Raw genomic sequence first — 18,637 nt, 5'->3', positions numbered from 1 at the left:
TCATTTACGCCCTGGTGTGCCAATTCTCTCTCTCCTTTCTCTCTGCCTCTTTCAAATAAGTAAAAATAAAATATTTTTAAAAATTTTAAAGTACTAATTATTCTTCATGTTCTATATAACTTAGTCGATCATGTTAACATATTATTTGCACAAGTTTACCATCTTTAATCTGAATATCTGAAATGCTTCAAATCCAAAATTTTTTGAGCATTTACAGCATATTACACCAGTATTAGAAAGTTCTCTTCCATGGCAGATCCTAGTCAGAATGCAGGCACACTACAAATACTGTATTAAATTTCCTTTAGGCTATATTAGGTATATGTGAAATGTAAATGAATTTCATGTGTATCTTAGGTCTTATCTTTAAGATATCTTTTTCATATATTTGCAAATATTCTAAAATTTGAAGCCCTTTTAGGCCCTAAGCATTTTACATAAAGGATATTCAGCCCGTGACAACTTAATAGTGGTGGTTTTGTATTTTGATAAAACATCATGCTGTTGCTTTAGAAATCTTTGTCATTTTATCATCTACCTTTAACAGAGCTACTTATCCCCTTCTATAGTTTTCTAAGGATTTTTTTTTTTTTTTTTTTGCTTTTCAAGATAGGGTCTTGCTGTAGCCCAGGCTGACCTGGAATTCACTATGTAGTCTCAGGGTGGCCTTGAACTCATAGCGATCCTCCTACCTCTGCCTCTTGAGTGCTAGGATTCAAGGTGTACACCACCACGCCTGGTACCTCCTCCATTTTTTCATCTTCTTTCTCTTTCCTAAAAACTTTGCTCCTATTTCTTTATTTTCATATCAGTTTCTTCTTCTTCTCTTTTTTTTTAAGAGAGAGAGAAAAAAAAAATAACAAAAAGAATTGGCATGCCAAGGCCTCAGCCACTGAACTCCAGACCCTTATGCCAACTGGTGGGCATGTGTGACCTTGTGCTTGCCTCACCTTTGTGCATCTGGCTAATGTGGTATCTGGAGAGTAGAACTTGGGTCCTTGGGCTTTATAGGCAAGCACCTTAACCGCTAAACCATCTCTCCAGTCCAGTTTCTTCTTTTCTTTTTTACTCTCATCCCTCCATCCCTTACTTATTGTTTAATACATTACTTTCATCTGCTGTTCTTATGGAAATATTCTGTATTAGCCAATTTTTGAAGATAGGGTTGGCAGATTATTGTAGTATTGGAAGTATATCTTCTGTCAGAAAAAAGAAATTTTCCATAGGCTGCCAGTTTTACAGGAGTCCATTGTTAAATATTTAGTTAGATTTCTAATTCTTTGGTATGTTATCCAAAATTATTCTTTTATAGGGTTTTGGGTTTTTTTGAAAATTTTTAAGTCTATTTTGCCACCTAGAATTCCTCTAAATATTTCAGAAGTGGTACTAGAACTTACTTCTTTATGCCTAGATAGCTAACATCCCACTTGACTCTGTAAGTTCTACTTCCTACCCCCCAGAATAGTTCATTGCATTTGGAACTTCTGGTTGCATATGGTATGCCTTATCTCTCTGGCTTACTGGACTATCAGAAGAGTCAGGGAGTTATCAAGACTCTGAGTCATGGAACCAAAAACAGCACCAGAAACTAGTCCCTCAAAACCCATATTGTATTAGTCAGGGTTCGCTAAAGAATCAGAACTGATAGAGTGAATTGTTTTAAAGAGGAATTTATGGAATTAGTTTGCAGCAGTCCAACAATGGCAGTTTACAGGCCCAAGACTCAAGGAACCAGGTAGCTGCTCAGTCCACGAGGCTAGATGGCTCAACAGTCCCAATTCAGCACTGAAGGCCTGGAGGCTTCCTGGAGAGCTGCTGGTCTTCAGTCTACTCTGGTCTTCAAAGTCCACACTGGAAGGCAGCAAGCAGCACTGGCAGCCTGGTGGGAGAATGAGATTCTTTTTTCCTAGAGTTTCATTAGGTAACGCCCACTCTTGGGGAAGGGCTCACCCTGGGTGAAGGACTTCCTCCTTCAGTCAGTCCGTCCTGGAAGCAACCTCAGAGACCTACTCAAAAGGAATGTCTGTGGATTCCTCAACGGATCAAGTTGACAACAAAACTTAACCATCACACTTGTCCTGATCTTGCTTCCAAAACTCTAAGGTAGTATCTGTCATAGATGACTCCTAGGATCAAGTCATATTGTAGTCCTATATCTCTCTGGAATAAGAAAGAGAAATTTTTATAGAGAAACCAGCTGAATCTGAGAAGAGTTACCATAGACTCCCAGGTTGACTTTGTACTAAATGAATGTAGCTAGATGTTCAGAGAGCTAGGAATTTAAATTCATTTCTTAAAACTGCTACTTAAATTTTCTTCTCTTAAGAGTTTAATATATCATACATTTTCCTTTATATGATAATATCAAAGTCAGGCAAAATGAAAAGAAAAGCTACTTTTGTTCCATCTTTACTTCTTCACACAGGCTTATCAAGGCAACCTGTACAATTATGCTTCATTCTGGTGATTTCATTAGTTTCTAATTCTTCCGTCCTCTGCAGTGCCAAGATTTCCCTTTGCAGTGATAACAGGCTTCATCAGAATAGGTACAAATGAGTTTGTGTATAATGGGAGTATAAATAGTACCTAGCTTCACAGTTGTTAGGAGGAAGCTGGATGTAGTCATGCACACCTGTAATCCCATCACTCAGGCAGAGGCAGGAAGATCTCAACTTCAAGGCCAGTCCAAGCTACATAGAGAGATCTTTTCTGAACCCAACCTCCTAAAACAAAAAATTGTTAGGAGGATTGAATTAAAACATTATACAAGCTCTAAAGAAAACATATTTCATGAATCAATGTTCCATATATTTAAGATTTATAATTGTTTTCAGAACACATTTTTGTGGTGGAACTTCAAGATGAGTACAATCATTACCATGACATAGTGCAAAGAAAATCACATTGTCTGAGAATGGAGCTGTGGTAGACCACTTTTCTTACATACTCATGGCTCTGAGTTTGACTCCTCCCCACCCCCAAGTGTTGTAAGAAAGCCATTTTTGTTAGAGAAATTGACATGCCTCAAGTGATGCGCCATCCAAGATGGGAAAACAACTAGAAATGATCATTAGCATCCCCTTGTCTGGCAAAGCTTACTTTAGAACCTAATGTTAGATTTCCTTTGACCACTTTCTGCTTTTGCTTTAAAATTTTGTATGTGTATATTGTGTGTATAGGCACACACTCGCTCCTGCAGGTGTGTGGAAAAACAAGGAAAACTTCAGGGTGTTTGTCTTCTCCTTCCACTTTGCTTGAGAGAGAAGATCTCCCTTGTTTTTTATGCTGTATGAGTATCAAGCTGGAGTCTTGACTCTGCCTCCCATGGGTATCACATATGCATGAGTCACTTTGTGTCTAGTTTTATGTGAGTGCTGGCGTACTGAACTGAGCCAACAGGCTTGGAAAGAGTGCCATTAACCACTGAGCTGTCTTTCCAGTCCTGTGCTTTTTTTTTTTTTTTTTTTTTTTACACATTTTAAAGAAAGGTCTCACCTGAAATACACTGGCTTCAAATTTGTGACAATCCTCCTTCCTCAGCCTCCCAAGTGCTGAGATTATAGGCATGAGCCACCACACCTAGCACTCACTCCCTGCTTTGGACTTTAGCTCTTCCCTAGTCTTTGCTTTCTGGATTTTTTGTTGGTGGTGGTGGTGGTGGTTTTTTTGGGGGGGGTTTCGAGGTAAGGTCTTACTGTAGACCAGGCTGACCTGGAATTCACTATGGAGTCTCAGGGTAGCCTCGTACATCAATCCTCCTACCTCTGCCTCCCGAGTGCTGGGATTAAAGGTGTGCGCCACCACGCCTGGCTTGTTTTCTTTCTTTTTTGAGGTAGAGGTTTCACTGTAGCTCAGGCTGATCTGGAATTCACTATGTATTCTCCAGGTATCCTCAAACTCAAGGCGATCCTCCTACCTCTGCCTTCCAAGTGCTGGGATTAAAGGTGTGCACCACCACACCTGGCTTTGCTTTCTGTTTTTAAACTAGATATTCCTGCCCCATCCTCCATGCCCCCCCCCACATATTATTTCCTTTTGATTATGTATTCAGCTCATTCCCTTTACTGTGAATTCTTCACCCAGCCACTGTTGCCTGGCCCTTATGTTTGTCTATGATTAGTTTATTGGCTATTGGCTTCCATATTTGAATAGTCAGACATGAAGTGGAGACATTTAATGAGTTTTCTGTTTCTGTGTTTTCTGATTTATTTTTTCTTTCTCTCAGTTTCGAGTATTTACGGCTCCCTTCCATAAGGTAGGCTTTGCTGACTTCTGGCTGGCCGATCAGCTAAACAGCCTGTCAGTGATACTAATGGACCTGGAATATATGATCTGCTTCTACATTTTTGAGCACAAATGGAATGAAAGTAAGGGCCTGTTGCCAAATGACCCAAAAGGTAGGGTATGAATTCGCATTCACAGTACTAAATTGCCAGAACTAAGAAGTATTGGGAATGATAATTAAGAAAGTTAAGGTCATGGTGAAAACTCATCCAGTAGAATGACAAGCTTAATTAAATGTATTTGGCAGTCTTAGCAACTTCTTTATCTGAAATATTTTGGCTTTTAAATTGTATTGTGGTTTTAGTCATCCCTTTGCCAAGAGATTTACAATTTAAAGAATTCAAAATTATTTGTCAATGTTCAGCATATTGGTAGTTATGTCACAGATGCCACAGTGCCCACAATTTGCCATATTGGTGTTGCGGTAGAAGACTGTGTAGATGCCAGTGATCAGCAATAATGATGTATTGAATCTAGTTAAGTGATTTGAGAAAGTCATGGTAGATTATAAATTCCTATTTGGGATCTTCTTTTTTTTCTGGCTCTTTGCTTCACTCTTAGTTTATGCCAGGAGTTCATATAGTTAGACTTTTATGTCTATAATAGAGAGCTAATCTAGATAGATTCTATAACATCTGACCAACAAAGGTAATGAGCAGCTGGACATGGTGTTGTACTGTACAACTGTAATCCCAGCACTGCCAGAGCTGGCGAAGGAGGATGTTGAGTTCTAGTTTGGGTTGGGCTACATAGTGAGACCCTCAAAAAAAAAATGAGGCCGGGCATGGTGGTACACGCCTTTAATCCCAGCACTCAGGAAGCAGAGGTAGGAGGATCACTGTGAGACTGCAGTGAGTTCCAGGACAGTCTAGGCTAGCTTGAGACCTTGTCTCAAAAAAAAAGAGGCAATAGCAAAAGTTAATGCTTAGGTCTGTGCTGACACACTTTTGCACTTGCCAGTGGAGCACACTATCTTATATAACCAGAGTTAAAAGAGAACTTAACTTGCTATCTTCATTTTTCTCATTAAAATACACTTGTTACTGGGATGGAGAGATGGCTTAGCAGTTAAGGTGCTTGCCTATAAGGCCTAAAGACCCATGTTTGACTCTGCAGGTCCCACGTAAGCCAGACGTACAAGATGACACAAGCTCACAAAGTCATACATGTGCATAAGGTAGCATATGTGTCTGGAGTTCACTTGCAGTGACTGGAAGCCCTGGCACACCAATTCTCTCTCAGTCTCTCCCCACCTCCCATTCAAAAAATACCAAAAAAAAAAAAAAATACACTTGCTACTGTTCATAGATTTTTTTAAAAAAGACAAAAGGATCACAGGAGCATGTTCTCTTGGGTGTATTGTTATAGTGGTTGGAGTCCATGTGTGGTCACTTGTGATATTTGTACGTCGTCTAGATCTCTAAAATCAGGGACAAACCAGTTTTTTCCCTCCTTTGATTAGTATACTCATTCTCTAAATTTCTTATAGTTTCATCACATTCAATAGAAAGTGATTCTAGGACAGATATTCTGAAGTGTGAAAGGACAGATTCGCCCTTGAGTCCCCTCTGCGGTTTTTCCTTCCCTTCTTGGCTTGTCCACCACTAAGAAGCTTGAGAATATAACAGTTTCAAGGAAAAAAAAAATGATTCTGAAACTCAGGTCTTTTGCCTCTATGGACTTACTAAAGGTTAGTTATACTGTGTGGCTAAATGGTGTGAACAAGCAATTCTTCTTCATTGTGATGTTTTTTTCTTCTTTGTAATCTGCACAGAAGGAGAACTTTGCCACAGTTACTCATACGGTGTCCGAGCAGTTGTGCAGTGCATTCCTGCTTGGCTTCGTTTTATCCAGTGCCTGCGCCGATACCGCGACACAAGAAGGGCCTTTCCTCACTTGGTAAATGCTGGCAAATACTCCACAACTTTCTTCACGGTGACATTTTCAGCCTTGTACAGCACTCACAAAGGTATTCTATGATTGACTGAAGAGATTTGCAGTACCTGAATTTTTACTACTTGAATGTGTTACTTTTCCATTTGTTGTGTCCTTTTCCACTGAAATTCCAGCCCTACTGGGTTATGTCATTTTATCTTTGAACAGAATTTTAGTCTGTCTGTATTTACTAATAAATATCATTGAAAAGAAACACCATTACTCAGATAGGAAGAATTGTGATGATGGTTGAGACCCTGAATTATGTTCACGGGTCTCAACGTATAGATGTCTTGGGTTTTCATTTGCTTTCTTAGACTAACTTGTTCATTAATGAGGTTGGAAAATGTCTAGGTGAACAAGATTCCCTCTGGCAACCACGTATATTTTTAATCATTTTCCTTCACCAACTAGTAGAATTGTTTCCAGCCCATTTAACTGCAAATTGAGTTCTCTGATCCCCCTAGTTTCTTGTATCCATGGCAACCTGTTATTACTTGCTACTGCTCTTCTATTGAGAAGAGAAAAAAGCTTTTAAGTTCTGAGCCACATGCAGTCACTCCTTTTGAATTTTTAACCTTTTTCTAAGAACTGTCAATCAATGATTTTACTTCCTTTTACTAAAATGCATTCCTTTTTTGTCTACCTAATAGACAATATCAGCCCACACCTTAGACTCTGCACTTTCTCATCTGTAGGTGGCAAAGAAATGTTACTAATTGAAATTATAGTGATGTTTAAATACTTTGTTAAATTTTTTTCAGGAATTTTTTTGAGAGGCTGTATTTTAGGAGTCTTTATCGGTTGGACAGAATTACTACTTATATAAAGATGGTCATAAAATATCAGAACACTATTTTAGTAAGTCTTGAGATTTGCTCCTGTGGAACACATTCTAATATGCTTTCGCTTTGGCTACAGAGTCTGTGTTTATGATAAATGTGATCAATAATTCTGCCACTGTGAAGACACTTTTGTTAAATGATAGAATTTAACTAATTACCTCAGTGAAGGAAATACATTCCTAAGGTTCTTGTTGAGGAATGCAATTAACCAGTACTGATTTGAAGTAGCCCTAACTGCCTTTACAGAATTAGGACAGAGACCAGTCTGCCTTCTTCAGACTGAACGGAGTCCTTGGGTGTGACAGTTGGGAAAATTCTCCAGTGAGACTACCTAACAGACCCCAAAAGGGCATTGGTGGAGTGCAGGAAGACAGTCCTGGAAGAAAATGTTGAGAAGAAAGGATAAAAGAAAGGAGTTAAGGGGAAATGGGCACAAACCAAACTGGACGCCTTCTGAGTTTCCATTCTTGTAGACTTCTAGGCCTTGAAGAGCATTCGAGAGAAACCAGCTAGATGAAGTTAGATTGTCTCAGGATCATCTGAGTGTGAGCTGACTGTAAATGAGCACAGATAAAGCAAAAACAGTAATTGAGTATACAGCTCCAAAAATTAATACCTACAAGGGTCATGATAGGTATAATCTTTTTCACCATTAAAAACCTGAGATCCACTCCCAGAACTATTCACCAATTGGCACAGTAGTGTCTGACATGGTCAAAATCTGTTCTTGTATGTCTTATGCAGCAGATGAGACATTCTTTGAACCTCAGAACTAAGGAGGGAGATTTCCTTAGCTGTGCCATTTAAAGCCTTTTGGTTCTGTGTGTCATATGACACCTTCTAAGCCAACAGATGGAATAAAAGCAGACTAAATGATCATACCCCTGAAAAACACTTAGTCTATTGGTACTTTAAAACTGGTAAATTATCTGGGTACTCTAAGGGGTTTTTTTGTTTCTTTTTGTTTTTGTTTGTTTGTTTTTTGTTACCCTTGTATCCAAGGAAATCCCAGAGTGTACCTTATAATCTCTCCTGAGTGTAGCCAATGCCAAAGGTTGGTACCATAGAGCCATTGGCTGCCAAGTATGTTTTTGGCCTCAGGACCCATTCACACACTGGGCATTTTTAATTTTACAGTTGATTTTTATAGTACTTACACGTAAATATTGCTTAATAAGATCAATTAATGTCACTTTTCCTATTTCAGTCCTCTTAGTGAAAATGGACAGTTGTTACCTTTTAAAAAGGATTTATGCCCTGCATTTAATCAAAAAGAAAGCAGATTCCTTGTGTCCAGTATTTCTCAATTATCTTAAGCTCATAGTAACCTTCATGCCAGCATGGTGTATTTTGGGGTGGCATAATCTGATCCTCTTCACACTCTAATCAGGAAACCAGTCAGCCAAACAGGAAACTTTGTTTCTTTGTGCAGAGTCTCATGTAGCCTAGGCTGGTGTCAAACTCTCTGTGTGGCCCACATTGGCCTCCTCCTGAGTGCTGGGATTATAGGCATGAACCACCCTGCCAGGTTTACAGGAAATATTTTGACTTCAGAGTAACATACTTACATATATTTATTAGCTCTATTCTGAACTAAGTAGACAGGTAGGTAAAGGTAGAGACAAACTTTCAGAACAGTCATGTATTCAGAAAATTTTTATTTTGGCTATTCTAAGTAACAGAGCAAGCTAGGTGCTAAAAGTACAGCAACAAGACACAATTTTGTTTTTTTTTTTTTTTTTGAGATAGGGTCTCACTGTAGATGAAGTTGATTGGGAACTCACTCTGTAGCCCACAGTAGCCACAAACTCATAGCAGTTCTCCTATCTCAGCCTCTTTAAAAAAAATTATTGACAACTTCCATAATTACAAGCAATATCCCATGGTAATTCCCTCTCTCCCCCCACTTTCCCCCTTGAAACTCCACTTTCCATCATATTCCCCTCCCTCTCTCAAACAGTCACTCTTTTGTTTTGATGTCATGATCTTTTTCTCCTATTGTGATGGTCTTGTGTAGGTAGTGTCAGGCACTGTGAGGTCATGAATATCCAGGCCATTTTGTGTCTGGAGGAGCACATTGTAAGGAGTCCTACCCTTCCTTTGGCTCTTACATTTCTTTCTGCCACCTCTTCTGCAATGGACCCTGAGCCATGGAAGGTGTGATAGAGATATTTCAGTTCTGAGCACTCCTCTGTCACTTCTTAGCAACATGATGCCTTCTGAGTCATCCCAAGGTCACTGCCATCTGAAAAGAGAAGCTTCTCTAACTAAAAGTGAGAGTAGCATTAATATATAAATATGAAAGTTAAGAGAAGTGCTTGCTGGGCAGTTTGGTGAGCATAGTATATACATTTAGCCAGACAGCAGCAGACATTACACCCCTAAGGCTCATGACTACCCCTGTTGTAGATTTTCAGTATCTGGTCTCATGGAGCAGACCTCCAGTCCAATTAGAGGGCAGTTGGTTTTCCCCATAACAGATGTGCCACTATTACACCAGTTGGGCTTGGCTGGCCAAATATAAGGCTTGCAGTGTCCACTGTTGAGTATCTTCACTGGTGATTTCTCTCTCTCCCATTGAACTGCATGTAGAATGGCTTTTTCCAGCTTTCTGTCACCTGGTCTACATGAAGGAAGTTTTCAGCTCAGCTTCAGCAGGATTTCTTAGTGGCCTTGCAGCCCAAGTATGTGGCGTCTTCAACAATAGGGTCTTACCATCTATTCCTGGTGGGAAACCAAGGGCCTCTACAATGTCCTATAATGTTTTGGGGGCATCAGGGACCTTCCTGGCCAAGAACTCACTGGAAGATATCCCATCCCTGGCACTGAAAATTTTTTAGTCACAATCTATGGCTCCTGAGTGTTCCCATTGTCCAAAAAAGTAGGTTTCCATATGATTTATTTATATCCTCTTAGATTTTGATCAACCCTCCCTCTACCTTTTCTTTACTCAATCTCTTCCCCTGCCCTCACTTAGGCCTTTTCACCCCCATTAATCTGTTCTTCTACTTACTTACAATACCATCTATTAAATCCCCCCTCCTTCCCTTTCTATTCCCTTTATATCTCCTGTCTAGCTTACTGGCCTCTGTTTCAGCCTCTTGAGTGCTAGATAGGAGCCACCATGCTGGCAGCTAAATAATTTTTAAGTTATCATGTGAAGTAATAGGTTTTTATCATGGCATCTTTATACATATCAACAGAAATAGCGTTCTTGGACTAGGGATGTAGCTCAGTTGGTAGAATGCTCACTTAGCATTCACAAAGCCCAGGGACCTATCTTCTGCATTATATGAACCTTATATGGTACCTCATGCCTATAAATCTAGCACTAGGAGATAGATACAGGAGTATCAGAAGTTCAAGGTCCATCCTTGGCTACATAGTGAGCTTGAGGCCAGTTTGGGATACATATGTAATCATATTTAACAAAGACACAGTTATTGTCTTTAAGTACTTGTAATTTGGTGGAGAAATAGACAAGCAAAAAGATATTCAGTGGTTTTATGATAATATGAATGTACTTGACATTATTGAACTTAGAAAAGTTAAAATGATAATTTTTATATTTTTTAATTACATTTTTAGTAAGTTTTAAAATGAGCACAGAGAATAAGCAGAGTGCCAGGACAGCCCATGGCACAATTTCTGTTATTTTTCTTGAACAGTATTCCAAAAGAAAAAGCAGCCAGATATATAGACATTAAAAATAACCATTAATGGCCTGGAGAGATGACTTAGAGATTAAGGCACTTGCCTGAGAAGCCTAAAGATCCAGGTTCAATTCCCCAGTACCCATGTAAGCCAGATCACAAGGTGGCTTATGCATTTGGAGTTCATTTGTAGTCATTGGCAGCCCTAGTGGCCTGTTCTCTCTCCCTCCCTCCCTCCCTCTCTCCCTTCCTCCTTTCCTCTTCTCCTCTCTCTCAAATAAATGAATAAATAAATTTTTAAAATAATCAATAAGCCAGAAGAAATTCATAACAATTAATTAGGTAATTACTTTTCTGTTGAAAATATGTGTGGTATTATGCTATTGCTAAGGATAAATCTTATGAAAGAGTAAAAGCCTGGAAGGTTACCTTAATCAGACTCAGAGAGCTGAGTCTTCACAGAACAAGCCTGTAAGGGTTACCATAGCAACAGCATATTAAGGCATTTTCACAACTGTTTCAAAGGTTGTTTTTCATGTTATGCTACATGGTTTGAAAAATGGAGGTATGAGAGTTAACTCTGCACCTAGTATCAATTTTTAGGTGAGAGTTTAGGCAGTTATTTAGGAAAACTAAGTATGATAATATTGTAACTAGCCTTCATTTGTTGTATTAGAAAGGAAGCACATTGGAAATAGTTCAATATATTTTATTTTCTATCATTGATTTCTGGAAACAAAGGAATTTAGCTAGCAGTGTTTAAGAATTTGTATTTCATTACATGGCTAAATTTGAAGCTAACTCCTGTAAAGGTTTTATTGAAATTGAGATCGAAGGAGGCAAGAAAGTATTTGATATGGGTTTTTGGATTTCTTGAGTTTTCTTGTCCTTAACAAGGACAAACCTATGGGGGGGGTACAGTCACAGAAAACCCAGTATGCTAGTATTTCTAACCAGTTGTTAAGGGAGAGTACTTCATTAGATTGTCTATATTTCATTTGTCATTTCTAAAATATTCATAAGTTCTTAGTGGACTTAGCATTGTACTACCCTCAAATGTGTGGCCAGGGAAGAATGTCTTTAGAAAATACTTCATATTATCCTTTAGGCTTTTTGTTGTTGTTGTTGTTTTTGAGGGTGGCATTTGCTATTGAAGTTTTTTAAATACTTAGAAAAAGAGATTGCCTCTGCACACTTGGAGCTTGTTTATGTCCATGTTAATGGTAGTGCCCAGGTCCCATCGAGATCTTTTGAAAATTGTACTGAGGGTACCAGGCAGGCCATAAGGAGGACTCCTCGCAGTAGCCAGAGCATCAGTGAACTAGTCCTACAGTGCGTCTTCTTTGGGGTATGGCCAACTTGTTACTCTCTTTCTACCCTGAATAATAGGGTTATAGTCCAAATTTTAGCCTTCTTATAATAGACATAGTATTTGTATTTTTAATTCTCTAAGGAAATTTTTATTCCATTAACTTTAAAAGACATATGTTCAATTAAAAAAATCATTTGGATTAATGTTCTCATTTTTGTCTTACTGTTGAAAGTAGCTCAAAACTTTAACCCTTTTGCTCTTGACATATTCAGCTGTACTTTTCATAACCTTATTAAAATGCAAAAACATGATTATTTTATTTATTTATTTATTTTGTTTTTTTTGTTTTGTTTTGTTTTTTCAGGGTAGGGTCTCACTCTAGCCCAGGCTCACCTGGAGTCTCAGGGTGGCCTCGAACTCATGTGATCCTCCTACCTCTGCCTCCCAAGTGCTGGGATTAAAGGCGTGCGCCACCACGCCCAGCTCAACATGATTATTTTAAAGCCAGGTAGGATGGCGCACACCTTTAATCCTAGCATTCAGAAGGCAGAGGCAGGAGAATCACTGTGAGTTTGAGGTCACCCTGAGAATTCTAGCTCAGCCTGGGTTAGAGTGAAACACTACCTCAAAAAAACAAAACAAACAAAAAAACATCATTTTGACAATATTGGCCAAAGACCTACTAATACCATACAGCCAAAAATAAGATATTGCTTTCTTCTGGGTAATAATTTAACTTCAACAAATACTTTTGTGTGGCCCTTTTTATTAAAAAAAAAAAAAAGCATTTATTTATTTGAGAGAGAGAGAGGCAGATAGAGGGAGAACAGGCACACCAGGGCCTCTGGCCACTGCAAATGAACTCCAAGACACATGTGCTACCTTGTGCATCTGGCTTACATGGATACTGGCGAATCAAACCTGGGACCTTAGGCTTTGCAGGCAAGTGCCTTAATGCTAAGCCATCTCCAGCCCTTAAGTGGCCTTTATATTCTTGTCATCATGCAGTTTTAAGTAGTTATAATTGTACCTAATGTGAAGTTCCTTTTAAAATATTGGTTGTAGCTTTGAATGAATTAAACTTCCTCTCTGTCCTTTATACAAGGCTGTGTTCATTCCTTGGCACCTTATTAGTTGTCTTTCCTCTGTCACCTTTGTTTTCTTCATGCTGCTCACAACTGATACAAATAGGGTTTTTATATAAATTATGCTCCTTTTGTAACACTCGATGGACAAAATTTTAAGCTTTTTAATAAGTCTGTTATATTTTATTACTTAAAATTTAAAGCTTTATGATATTTAAAAGAACCAAACTTGAAAATTATTTGAATTTAACTTATGGAACACTTTGATTAGAAATGGGAATATAAGCCGGGCGTGGTGGCACACGCCTTTAATCCCAGCACTTGGGAGGCAGAGGTAGGAGGATCACCATGAGTTTGAGGCCACCCTGAGACTACATAGTGAATTCCAGGTCAGCCTGGGCTAGAGTGAGACCCTACCTCAAAAAACCAAAAAAGAAAAAAAAAATGGGAATATAGCTTGATAATAGAATTTTAAGTTTTTAAATTTAAATATTTTATTGATTGATTGATTGGAGAAAGAGGGAGAGAGAGAGAGAATGGGCACATCAGGGCTTCCAGCTGCTACAAACGAATTCCAGTCATATGCACCCCTTGTGTATCGGCTAATGTGGGTCCTAGTGAATTGAACCTGGGTCCTTTGGCTTTGGAGGCAAATGCCTGAAGCACTAAGACATCCTTCCAGCCCTAAATGTCTATTATATATAATTTTATACTAGAAAACTATTGGTCAAAAGCAATAAATGCTATTGTGTCTAGATAATTTTAGCCAAAAAAAAAAAAAAAAAAAGGAAAGCAAGCAAAAATGAGCATGCACATGTATTCTAAGGCCTTAAATTTCTGCTAAGAATTTTGTTATAGCTAGAATCAAAAAGTATAGTTTAGAGAGACTTAACCACCCTAAAAAGTTGAGTAAGTCTAGAGTCTGTGCACAGTTGTCCTTGCCATTTATGAACATATTATTTCCTTCCTCAAGAACTTTAAAGCTTATTGTACTGGCATATCCCAGTAATCGTAGTACTTGGGAGACTGAGTTAGGAAGATTTTGAGTTTGAGGCCAGCCTGGGCTACATAGCAAGACTCTGTCTCAGAAACATTTTCCCCTCCCCCCAATTTTGTTTTGTATTGGTAATCAGTTTGTGTGTGTGTGTGTTTATATATGTATATTCATGCACACACATGTCCATGTAGGTCAGTGTACTGAGATTACAGAAGCCCACCACAGTGTCTAGCTTTTTTACATGGGCCAGAGGATCTAAACTCAGATATTCACTCTTGAGTAGCAAGTGCTTAACCCACTGAGCTATCTCGATACCCAGCGCTGTAATCAGTTTTTTGAATATTCCAGTTAACATATTATATGGATAGGTTTCATTACCTCCCTCATCTCAATTTAATCAAGGCCTCTTCCAACAAGAATTTTTAAAGCACTGTCTAGGATGCACTGAAAGGCATTTTGTGTGTGTGTGTTGGGAGCAAGAACATGGGCTTTGGAGTTTGGACAGAATAAGACTGGGTTAGCTTATTATTAACTGTGTTATGGTGATAAAGTGACTAGGCTTCTCTAGATTAAATGCTCATGAAGTTGAAATAACAACTCCTACCTCTTACATGAGCAAGGTAACTGGTGGTAATTAGCTATTGATATTTTCTCTATGATTGATCAAAGTTTAATTTTTTTTAATTTTTATTTATTTATTTAAGAGCTACAGACAGAGAGAGAAAGAGGCAGATAGAGAGAGAGAGAATGGGCACATCAGGGCCTCCAGCCACTGCAAACGAACTCCAGATGCATGTGCCATCTTGTGCATCTGGCTTATGTGGGTCTCGGAGAATCGAGCCTCCAGTGAGGGCCTTTAGGCTTCACAGGTAAGTGTTTAACCACTAAGCTATCTCTCCAGTCCCTGGATCAAAGTTTAAAGGAGAGTCATGAGCCCAAAGAGATGGTTCAGTTAAAGTATGTGACATACAAGCAAGAGGACCTGAGTTCAGATCCACAGCACCCATGTTTCAGCCTGGCATAGTGGCGCTGCCTTTAATTCCAGCACTCAGAAGGCAAAGGTAGAAGGATCACTGTGAGTTTGAGGCCATGCTGAGACTGAATTCCAGATCAGCCTGAGCTAGAGGGGAACCCTAACAAAAAAAAAAAAAAAATTCATTCATGCATTCCTGAAATCCAAGTCCTGAGGAGGCAGAGAAAGTAGGATTCCTGGGCTGCTAGCCAGCTAATCTAGCCAAATTGATGAGCTCCAAATTCAGTGAGAGACCCTGTCTCAAAAATCAGGTAGAGAGCTATTGAAGTAGACACCGAGTGTCAACCTCTGGCCTTACATGTACACACACACATACACACATACATGCATGTATATATTCATGTACATGAGAACACATACATACAAGAAAAATAAAAAAAGGAAATGCATGTAAAATATTAAGAAAAGTTATTTATTTATTTGAGAGAGAGAAAGAGGCAGACACAGGGTAAGTATGGGCATACCAGAGCCTCCTACCCTGCAAACGTGCCTTTAATCCCAGCTCTCTGGAGGCAGAGGTAGGAGGATCGCTGTGAATTCAAAGTCACCCTGAGACTACATAGTGAATTCCAAGTCAGCCTGGGCTAGAGCAAGATCCTCCCTCAAGAATTAAAAGAAAGAAAGAAAGAAATTAAAAACTCCAGATGCATGTGCCATTTTGTGCACCTGGTTTAAGTGGATACTGGGAAATCATGAGTTGTTTCTAGATAAAATAGTTTATTTTAGAAAATTACAAATTGAAATAAATGAAGTTAGAAAATCGGAATCATAGACTAGCAAGTACAGAAAAGATATGAAATATTTCCTTTAAAAATATGCTCACAAGGGCTGGAGAGATGGCTTAGTGGTTAAGGAGCATGACTGCAAAGCCTAAAGACCCAGGTTCAACTCTCCAGGTCCCATGTAAGCCAGATGCACATGTGTCTGGAGTTTGTTTGCAGTGGCTAGAGGCCCTGGCATGCCCATTCTCCCTCCGTCCCCCGTCTCAAATAAATAAATATAAACAAATCTTTAAAAATGTGTTCACAAGTTAAAATTTGTGAGTGCTTTCAGATGTTCAGAGTACTGTGTTAAACTGTTGAAAACTATACAGGAGGAAAACATCTTATTTCTTTATAGGGCTAGTCAACAGCATAATTCTGGAAAAGGTCACATTCAGTCATACTGTTTCTAATGTTACTTATTAATGTTCATAGAACAATTCTTTTTGCCAGGCTTGGTGGTACATGCCTTTAATCCCGGCACTCAAGAGGCTGAGCTAGGATGATCGCCATGAAGTTCAAGGCCAGCCTGGGCTAGAGTGAAAGATTGTTTGAAAAAAAAAAAAAGAAAAATTAGCCAGGCGTGGTGGCACACGCCTTTAATCCCAGCACTCGGGAGGCAGAGGTAGGAGGATCGCTGAGAGTTCGAGGCCACCCTGAGACTACATAGTGAATTCCAGGTCAGCCTGAGCCAGAGTGAGACCCTACCTCGAAAAATTGAAAAACCAAAAAAAGAAAAAAGAAAGAAAAATTATGTTTTGATATTTTGTGTATGTTTGATATGTGTTCATGTGTGTGCATATGGTTGTGTACATGTCATAATGTGCATGTGGAGGTCAGAGGACAACCTCAGGTTTCAGTCTTCATCTTCTACTTTGATTTAAGACAGAATCTCTTGTTCATAACTGCATTTGCCAAAGCAGCTGGCCTATGAGCTGTGAGATTCTCTTATCTCCACCTCCATTTTCTCTGTTTTATATATTACTGTTACAAATACTCTTGCTACATACCCAATTTTATATGGGTTCTGTTAGTCCAGATTTCGGTAATTAGGCTTGCACAGCACATTACTCACTGAGCTGTCTCCCTATCCCAGAACACTTCTCAATAAAATATAAGGAGCTGGGCATGGTGGTGCATGCCTTTAATCCCAGCACTCAGGAGGCAAAGGAAGGAGGATCTCCGTGAGTTCAAGGCTCGCCAAGACTACATAGTGAATTCTAGGTCAGCCTGGGCTAGAGCAAGACTCTACCTCAAAAAAAAAAAAAACTGTATGTATGTGTATGAATATGTGTGTGTGTGTGTGTGTGTGTGTGCGCGCACACACACACACACACATATATAAAGAATATAAAGAATGGAGCTGTACATGAAAAATTAATATGCCATTGTCTGAGGTACTTTAGAAATGCAAAGACCATTCAATATTAAGAAGCTGGGCTGGAGAGATGGCTTAGCACTTAAGACATATGCCTGCAAAACCTAAGGACCCAGATTTGATTCTCCAGGTCCCATGTAAGCCAGATGTACATGGTGGGTATGTGTATGGAGTTTGAGTTCGTTTGCAGTGGCTAGAGGCCCTGGTGTGCCTATTCTCTCTCTCTCTCTATCACTGTCTGTCTCAAGTAATAAGAAATCTCAATATTAAGAAACCTTACAATGTAAATTTTACCATACTATTAGATCTCAACAATTTATAGGTGATTTGATAGTTGTTGGATATATTCACTTTCTTTGTCCACTTAGAATAAATGGGAAAATACAGTTATTTCATTTTTTAAAAATGAAAAAGGGGTTAACCTAGATCTGAGGTCCTTGCAGTCTTTCCATTTCTGTTTTTCTTACGGCACTATTTGCAAGTACGGTAGACCTTATTTCAGTTGGAATCTGTATATTTTTTAAATATTTTATTTATTTGAGAGAGAGAAGGAGAAAGTAGGCACATCAGGGCCCCCTGTCACTGCAAACAAATTCCATATGGGTGCACCACTTTGTACATCTGGCTTTGCATGGGTACTGGGAACTGAACCCAGGCTGCCATGCTTTACAGGCAAGTGCCTTTAACTGCTGAGCAATCTGTACTTTTTTTTCCGATGAGGTACTAGTTCTTAACTTTTGCCTTTTTGGAATGAATTTGTTATTACTGTTGAATTTGTTTAATTCTTTATATATTTTGGATGGAAGTCATCAGAGGGTATTTGCAAAATATTCCCCATCTGCAGCTTGTTTTCATTCCTCATCTTTCACAGGACAGGTTCCAGAGTTTATGGCTTCATCTGTCAGTGTTTCTGGTATGGATCACGCTGTTAGTTTCAAGACTACCCTTTGCCCTCAATCTTGAAGTTCGTAGCTCAGCCTTAGGTTTTTATTTATTACTGTCATATTTTTATGTTTTGCCGGTAAGTCCATAGTCCCTTTTGACCTAAATTTTGTGTCTGCAGTGTCAAACAGGCCAGAGTATTTTTTGCCTGTTGTTATTCAGTATTAGTAGCACTTTTTGTTGAAAAGGGCCATCCTTGTTGTATTGAATTACCTGTGCAGCTTTGTCAGAAATTCATTAGGCATATTTTTGTTGGTCTGTTTCTAGGTTCTCTGTTGTGATCAGTCGATGGTTTTCTGCTTCTGCTACTACCACACAATCTTGATTACTATAACTGTGTAGTAAGTCTTAAAATTGAAGACTTGTTCCTCCTACCTTACCATTGTTTATATAGATTGTTTTAACTGTTTTA

The 18,637-nt window shown here is 38.9% G+C and overlaps 1 protein-coding gene across 1 annotated transcript in view; it reads left to right on the top strand.

The window, feature by feature from the left end:
* The window catches only part of Xpr1 (xenotropic and polytropic retrovirus receptor 1), a 199,099-nt gene that overhangs the window by 155,674 nt on the left and 24,788 nt on the right, over window positions 1-18,637 (top strand). Inside the window, exons 10-11 of the mRNA XM_004658737.3 lie at window positions 4,226-4,397; window positions 6,059-6,253. Of these exons, the coding sequence (XP_004658794.1) occupies window positions 4,226-4,397; window positions 6,059-6,253 (367 nt within the window). The remainder of the gene's footprint in view (window positions 1-4,225; window positions 4,398-6,058; window positions 6,254-18,637) is intronic.

The sequence above is a fragment of the Jaculus jaculus genome, chromosome 1, assembly GCF_020740685.1.
Source record: "Jaculus jaculus isolate mJacJac1 chromosome 1, mJacJac1.mat.Y.cur, whole genome shotgun sequence".
NCBI lineage: Eukaryota > Metazoa > Chordata > Mammalia > Rodentia > Dipodidae > Jaculus > Jaculus jaculus.
Note: the sequence above shows the minus strand (reverse complement) of the source record. Positions and strands in the feature narration are given on the sequence as shown.